The 8,253-nt window shown below is 31.3% G+C and overlaps 1 protein-coding gene across 1 annotated transcript; it reads right to left on the bottom strand.

Annotated features, from left to right (window-relative positions):
* Positions 1–1,610: 1,610 nt before the first annotated feature.
* Positions 1,611–5,857, bottom strand: LOC113381599 (chromosome-associated kinesin KIF4-like). Its single transcript, XM_026620403.1, has 5 exons — positions 5,708–5,857; positions 3,265–3,490; positions 3,002–3,114; positions 2,306–2,579; positions 1,611–1,657 (listed from the first exon to the last, which is right to left on the bottom strand). Exons 1-5 carry the CDS (start codon positions 5,855–5,857, stop codon positions 1,611–1,613), a joined length of 810 nt encoding a protein of 269 aa, XP_026476188.1.
* Positions 5,858–8,253: the final 2,396 nt, after the last annotated feature.

Here is an 8,253-nt window from a genome sequence, read left to right as displayed (position 1 = left end):
AATAAATAAATAAATTTCAGGTGTTTTATTGTTAAATAAATGACATTGATTTATGCGTTATATTATTTCAACTTCAAATCTTCAAATATTTGTGTAATATTTCAACATCAGTTATAAGTTTCAGAATAATTTAATAATTCAATAATTAATAATTCAAAATGTTCACCAGCTCTCTGTCTAATTGTATATTACCTTACCAACATTCAACAATTTGTAGGCAACATTGGTTCCAAATTTCCAAATATAGACCAATATAGACCAATGTTGGTTTACCTATATGGCCTCAATATTAAAAATGTTCAATTTTTATGACCAGCCGATATTGGTTTCAAATTTGACCAATGTAGATTTTATATTGCTTGTAGATTCAGACCATATTAATTTCTACATGGGTATATACCTTATTAATTGCTATTGAAATGAAAAAAAAATAGGGGGGCCCTGTGGAATATTTTTTCTGGGCGGTAGACGAAATAAGTTTCGGAACCACTGGTCTGCAATGCAAGACAATGCAGCGATAGAGTTAACATGTATATTTAATCACAGAAATATTGAATTTTAGAAGATACTGAGCATTTAAATTCGCTGACCGTAACGGTGGACGGTCGTTTGGATGTTCCTCCAAGCAAAGTTTTTGTTGAGGAAGTTATTCCACAAAATTATGAAATGCGGGATTATAAGAAGAAACTACAGTTGGCGAGTATTACTAATAAAAAAAATATGGACGGAGCTTGCGAGCTGAGACAACAATTTTTATAATGCGTTTGACGAGGAGATGATTTGGTATGCGGAAGAAAATCCATCTGAAGTTACAGTTGAGTTTCCAGTGGATTTTCAGCAGGCGGGATGAGTCTCGGGTTTGGAGCAAGCAGATGCGTCTTAGTGCAGTGACTCAGAAATAGTGACTACTCGAGAATTCTCTGAGGAGCACATTAAGTCCTTAGCAATTGCATATCCAGTATAAAAGTAAAAATGTTTCACTGATTAATATGATTTCACTCACCTTCACTAACCGGACTCGCTTATACATAGGCGTTAGTCTAAAATCAGGATCTTTTTTAGCGGAATCTGCATAAACTTCATCATCACTTCTTATGAATTCATTGGCTCGAAATCCAGCTTAAGATGATCTGGATCTTTTTTTTCATTTTCTTAGCCTTTTTCAGGTGTTCTACAATTCTTAATATCATTTCTGTTTCCATATGTCATTAATTCAGCCAATTCATGTCTATGTGCTCACGTAGCTTATCCATTTCCTGTTGACATTGAGCAACTTTCGCCACTGCTTCTGTTAGCTGATTCTCCAGTTCAGTACCGCGCTCTAAGCAGATACAATGAAAATTATTTTAACTTTCCCATACTAACATTGTATCTTTTCACATATTTACATATTTTGTTGCTATAAAAATATCAGATTAATATATTTGATTGTAATAATACCTTTATGGGCATCAACTGAACGCCTTGGGTCAGCAATCATATCAAATAAGTCTTTTGGAGCATATTTAGGTTCAGGTATTGGCATATTCACTTTTTGTGCAACTTGTGCCACTAATGTTCGCTTCCAAGCCAATTCCTATTTAATTGTTGGAGCCCTGTTGTTAGATAAATCAGCCTGTCTGCTGAGATAAATGGTTATCTTGTTGATCTTGATTTTCTGTCAAAATTTTTAGAAATTTATAAAAATTATATATTTATATTTCAAATTTACTTTTCAAAATTTCCTATAACCTAAGTTGGATATATATGCAATATCTCAGAAACGGTGATACTAACAAAAAAATTAATAATAACAATTTCATAGAGAATTTTATAATAAATAAACTTATCTAACATAATTTTTTAAAAAAAATTATGGTTTCGGCGGAAAATGGGAAAAACTAGATTTTTGCACCTTTGACCTTGAATAAAAAAAATCGCAGATGTCGGATCGTTGGGGACTTTTGACATTTCATTTGTAATGGCCTATTTAACATCTGTACCAAATTTCAGCTCTATGCGAATTGTTCCTAACTGAAAACTTAATTTGACTGGGCTATAATCAATGCTAGTCCTTGAAGTTATGAAATCAGTTCAATCGTTTTTGTGAAAACGTCAACAGAAGATCCAAAAAAACGCTAACATTACACACGCATAATTTCGCACAAATGCTATGTAATGTATGTATGGTTTCGAAGCGACAACCATGGTGAACTAAAATAATTTTCAATTCAAAAACCATTATTTTCATTCATCATTACTAGATCCAGTTTTAATAACAAAAAAATAATACGTAAAGCTTTTTCTTTTACTGACTATTACTTACTTATCGCTGATTTTTCGCTGTTGTATATGGATAGTGAATATTGCATGACTTCTACTGGATGACTGTTCATTGCAGTTGCACCTACAGCTCTGCGACGATATCCTCTAACTAAACAATCTAATGTATCTTTTGCATTACGTACTTCAATTTCGGGTAATCCAGGAATTACAATTCTTTTTTGTTGATCTTCTCTGATATCAACTATACTTTGATCTCTATTTGATTTTGATAAAAGATCAAATAATTGTTCTTGATATAATTCCATAAATGATACCTGTAGAACATGAGAAAATAGTTTACTGAAGAAATGACTTACTGTTATTATTATGTTTACAATTTCATAAACTATTATGATTTCTAAAAGCAAATTATATTAAATAGCAATCCATATACTCCTAAGGAGTGCAGAACAATTATATTCAACCAAACATATAGAAGTACAAACACAATGCAAAGATTTTGAAAATCTGACATGTTTAATTTCTGACCATTTATGGGTATTCAAATAAACTCTAATTACAGTGTAAAAAGGTTATGGCTTTTAATTTTAATTCTTATTTAAACCTCATATGCTCCTTAACAATACACTTTAAATTTATTGCTTTAATATTTGGAAAGTAGTTTATATTGATCTAACTTGTAATTGAAAATTATATTGCTCCGTCAGAGTTGAAATTTTTTGAAAAATGTTTTTACTGCTCTTGGTATAACACCCATCTCCTCGACTGGTCCAACTGAATAAGCCATGCCCATGGAATGAGTTTTTCCGGAGCCAGTCTGACCATAAGCTAATATTGTCACATTGTAGCCTAAAATATATTTTAGATTGAACAAAATAATAAATAATAAAGTAAAGATACTGAAGATAAAAATAGAATTTGGGATTATAGATGAGAGATAAATTCACCTACACCAAAGTTATGTTATGTCAAAATTAAATTCTAGTAGAAATAAATTACCCTTAAACAATCCATCAACTAAACCCTTAACAGCAGTGTCATAAAATTCAGCTTGCGAAACTTCTGGTGGAAATACATGGTTGTAAGTAAAAGAAAGATTTTTTATTAAAACTTGAGGTTTATTTGGCACTGTTTCGAGGCATTTAACATATCCTTTAGAAATTTCGGATTTGACTAAAGGCCTTATCCTTAAAGCCACCTGTACACTAACAGCAGAATCAGCCATCTGAAATTTTTTCAAAAATCGTTTGAGCAGGTGTAGATCTTATATGAGATATTCTATTTTTATTTTTATGAAGAAAATAATATAGTAATAATATACTTCATCAATCCTACTTTAAAAAACGATAATAATTTTAGTAAAGTTTGACGAATTTTTAAAATTAAACTACTTGTCGTAATGCTGTAATATTACAGTAAGTTCTATAAGACCATGATTAAGACCAAAAAAAAGTTCCATGAAAATCGGCTTAATTTTTTTCAACAGTTCATTAGGTTCAGTAGATTTTCACCTAAAATTAATCAGTACCATTCCCAACTAATATCTTTCGAACAGTTTTTGATTTTTCAAAATCGGTTCGGTAGGATGAGCTTAAATGTGGACGAAAATTTAACACTTTTTTTCAACAGTTAATTACAAGAAAACGGCTCGGTAGATTTTCACCTTAAATTAATCAGTACCATTCACAACTAATATTTTTCGAACAGTTTTTGATTTTTTAAAATCGGTTCGGTAGGATGAGCTTAAATGTGGACGAAAATTTAACACTTTTTTTCAACAGTTAATTACAAGAAACGGCTCGGTAGATTTTCACCTAAAATAATCAGTACCATTCCCAACTAATATTCTTCGAACAGTTTTGATTTTTTAAAATCGGTTCGGTAGGATGAGCTTAAATATGGACGAAAAGTTTAACACTTTTTTTTAAATTGCAAAGAAACGGCTTGGCAGATCGTCGCACAAAACTGACAAACGATAGTCCTCACCGAAATACATTTAAATTTCTGAAATCGGTTCAGGCGCTTTTGAGAGAAAACGTCGATCAAAAGCCTAATTTTGACAAATGTCAAAAAAAAAACTATACCAATTTTTGCAAACTTTGACGAATTTTTAAAGCTAAACGAGTTGTCGTAGGGCCGTAATATTTAGTATGACCTAGAAAACTATGGTATCTACCGTCAAAAAAAAAAATCATAAAAATCGTCGATTTTTTTTTTTAAACGTTATCAAAAGAAAACGGCTCGGCCGATCTTTACCAAAAAATAATCAGCACGATTCCCAACCAATATCTATCGAATGGTTTTTGAATTTTCAGAATCGATTTAGAATTGCGGGCTAAAGCGTGGGCGAAAAATTTTTCACTTTCTGCAATTTACAACGAAACGGCCCGGCCGATCACCGCACAAAACTCAGAGACGATAGTCCTCATCGAGGTACATCGAATGGCTTTTAAATTTTTAAAATCGGTCCAGTCATTTTTGAGAAAACATCGATTTACGGCAAAAAAATCTGTTCACAACACACACCACACACACATACACACACACACACATACTTTTTCCAAATTTGGTCTCATTCGATTCAGAATGGCTTGAAACGTCGAGAAAACATAAAATTAGCGAATCGGATTTTTTGATGAAAACATAAACTTCTCCTCGGGAAGTTAATAATATATTTTAATGAATATGCTTGCTATTTGTTATAAGAAGATTAGCTTACCTTAACCATAGCACTAAATTATATTATATATATATATATATATATATATATTATATATTTTGTAGAGTTTCGAACAAGAATCCAAAATAATACAAAATAAAAACAAGAAAAGTTTTTAAAAAAACAATTTCTTTATTTAATTATTTGTTTATTGTCGACGTTTCGGAACTAGGTACGTTCCATCTTCAGGACATCTGTCAAGAAACATGATCTTGATGAGATTTTAGCAAACAATATGTTTAGGAAAAGAAAATAGATTTTTCTTAAATAATGAATTAAATTGTAAAAAATATAATAATGTACAGAATATGATAATATGTTCAAAATAAAAATGATAAAAATAAATGAGTGGATTATCAGAACAGGATATTAAACATAATAGAAAATTTTTTGAAAGTTATGGAAATTTTTTAAGAAAAGGTTAATGACAAAGTTGAATTAATTACCTGTATGTTTGAATATTTGTTAGCACTTTTTCACTAAACAAGCTTTTTTAACAAAAATGATTTTGTGAGTTAATTTTCCGCCGAATAATTAGATTTTGTAAATCAAAATTACTAAAAAATTTGTCTTTTTTAAAATTATTATTTGAAAACACAAATAATATTGTTCTCTGGACGTTGTTCGATTGGCTTTCGAAAATTAACTAAATGAAACTGGTGTGCCCTTTGTAACACGTGTAAACACTTGAACGAGAGATGTGAGATTCGTTCAAGTGTTTACACGTGTTACTAAAGGGTTATCTATCATGAGTGCGTCGTTAGCTTCTTGGTCGGTTTGGTTACCAGCAGTAGAAAAAACAGTTTTTAAATAGTTCGCGAATAATGCCGCTTTCTCTTTGTTGCTTTTTGCCCATTCGCTTGCGCTGTCCATTCTTATAGGTGCATTATGGAATGTTTGATGTCTAGTGGACTTAGTGGGTTTCCATATTGTTTGTCGTATCTGCTTAAGTTTGAAATATATTGCGTAATCTCACTGTTCCTTAGATCTTTTAGTTTCTTTTTGAGGGAATTGTCAGGTTGTTGAAGATTGTTTTATCCTTAGGATTTTGCGTGTTTTGCCATTTTTTCTTGCTTTACGTTTTAGTTTTATTAGGCGTTTTATTTCTAGGGGGATATCATAGTTAGTTTTATTTTGTTCGTGTTTTTGTGGGGTAGCTTTGTAACTGCATCTTGCAATGTAGTTATGAACGCATTTAGGCTATGTCAATATCCTCTGCAGTTTTTAGTCGTATTTTGAGGTTTATGTTTAAATCAATTTCAGTTTTAAATGTATCCCAATCCGTCTTACAGTTATATAGGTTGTTTTTTTTGCTTATTTAATATACGCGAACTCAATGTTAATATTATTGGTGTATGATCCGAGGAGAGGTCTAAGTTATTTTCAATCGTCATATATTTAGGCGAAAATACCACTCGTTATGAAAAAGTCTAGCAGGTCAGGTGTTTTTTGTTTGTCTGTAGGCCAGTATGTAGGACTTCCTGTTGACATAAAAGAGTAATGTTTTCCTGGATTAGTGCTGCTAATTCTTTACCTTTTCTTGTGGTTAATCTTGATCCCCAGAGCGTGTTTTTAGAATTGAAGTCTCCACCCACGATGAATTTTGTACCTAAGGTTTTGAAAAATTTTTCATAATCTTCACATTTAAGATTATACCTAGGGGGACAATAATTGCAGAAACTGTTAAATCAGTTGCATGTGTGAAACCCTTAACTTTTATGGTGGTTGCTGTATTTCGTTATGTTGAAATTTTAGTAATTCGTAGTGCTCGATCGAAGATTTTATCAGTATACCTGTACCAGCGTGAGCAGTTTGGTCAGGATGATTGGTGAAATAAAAGTTATAAGACGGAATTCTGAAGAATAAAGTATCAGTCAGGTGAGTTTCACTTATTAACAGAATATCGATCATTTGTAGATGTAGGAAAGTTTTTTAATTCATTTTGATGGTTTAGAATAGGGGTCGGCAACCTTTTAACTGTGGTGTGCCAAGCCACTGTACCAATATGATTCAGAGTGCCGCCTTAATTCTGAACAAGGACGTAGCGTGCATTGGCGGGCCCCGTATCAAATTTTTTTTGGGGATAAAGTTTCTGCTTCTATGAACAATAATGATCTGAGTGCTGTTTGTGTATCATAGAAGTATTTAACTTCCTGAAAGAAATGTTTAAATTTTTTTGCCAGAAAATGTTTGTTTACAACGATAGGCTGAGCCGATTTCTCGAAATTAGGAGAAGAGTGCTAAAATTTTCGCCCTCGTTTCAAAATCAAGAACTGTTCGGATTATATCCCCCGGACCTCTTTTTCTTTTAAAAAATCAAAAAATTTGGAATAATCTAAATTCTTATTGATTGTGTCGATTATTTACACATATCGGGAAGTACAAGCAAAGTTTCCTAAGACTTACAACTAATTAGCTAATTTGTATCAGTTTTATTTTTGAAAAACTTTTTTCAGCATTTGCGGTTGAAACTGGGTAAATTGTATGCAAAAAATTACTTCGGGAAAATTTTAAGCAAAAAGTATTGAATTTTGACAGCGATATAATAATATTGAATTTCATATTTTTAGACATATTTTTCGAGTGTTTACAATTGGTTATAAAAATAACAGAGATGATCTTACTGTATTTAGACGAAAGTTTCATGAAGACAGGTGTTTTTGCTAAATTACTCAAGTTGTAATTATTCGAACATACTAATTGAGTCGAAGTCTCTGATCTTTGTTTAATTTCAGAAATTAATATGTATATTTAGCAATAGTATATGTTGAGTTTGAAACAAGATTACGGGTTGCTATACTTGCCTTTTGTTTTTGAAAACAGTCGTTACGCTCCATTCCTTTGATAATTTTCGAGACATTTAGCAAACTGCTGAATTAATTTTAATTTTTTAATTGTACACAAAATGACTTAATAAAATGCTAGTTTTCTATTCTATCGCAATCGCAACTCTCTTTATATTTTTACATTTTACACGCTCATGTTTTATTCGAAATTAAATTTAGTTGCAAGGAAGTTTTCATGATTATTTTAACTTTTATTATTTGTAAAATAAGATAAAAATTCGTAAGATTCTATTTATATTTGGGCAGGTTGGGCCCCATGGCCCGGAAAAATACACTTTAAAACAATAATTTTACATTTCTCTTAATGAAATTAAATTTCACTGAACAAATTTTTCACGATTAATTCGCTTTTTGTGAAATATTTTTTTTATTATTAATATTTGCTTACGGACGTTGGGGGCCCCCCTGGCTTGGGGCTGATAT

The sequence above is a fragment of the Ctenocephalides felis genome, unplaced genomic scaffold, assembly GCF_003426905.1.
Source record: "Ctenocephalides felis isolate EL2017-DRISC unplaced genomic scaffold, ASM342690v1 CF-g0.4_SCAFFOLD_02938, whole genome shotgun sequence".
NCBI lineage: Eukaryota > Metazoa > Arthropoda > Insecta > Siphonaptera > Pulicidae > Ctenocephalides > Ctenocephalides felis.
This window is presented reverse-complemented; position numbering and strand designations above follow the sequence as displayed.

Coding starts and splice junctions, on each gene's coding strand:
- LOC113381599 (XM_026620403.1), bottom strand. CDS start 5,857: ATGGACAGCGCAAGCGAATGGGCAAAAAGCAACAAAGAGAAAGCGGCA. Junction 3,115..3,264: donor AGTTGATGGATTGTTTAAGG/GTAATTTATTTC, acceptor AATATATTTTAG/GCTACAATGTGACAATATTA. Junction 2,580..3,001: donor TGGGTGTTATACCAAGAGCA/GTAAAAACATTT, acceptor CATGTTCTACAG/GTATCATTTATGGAATTATA.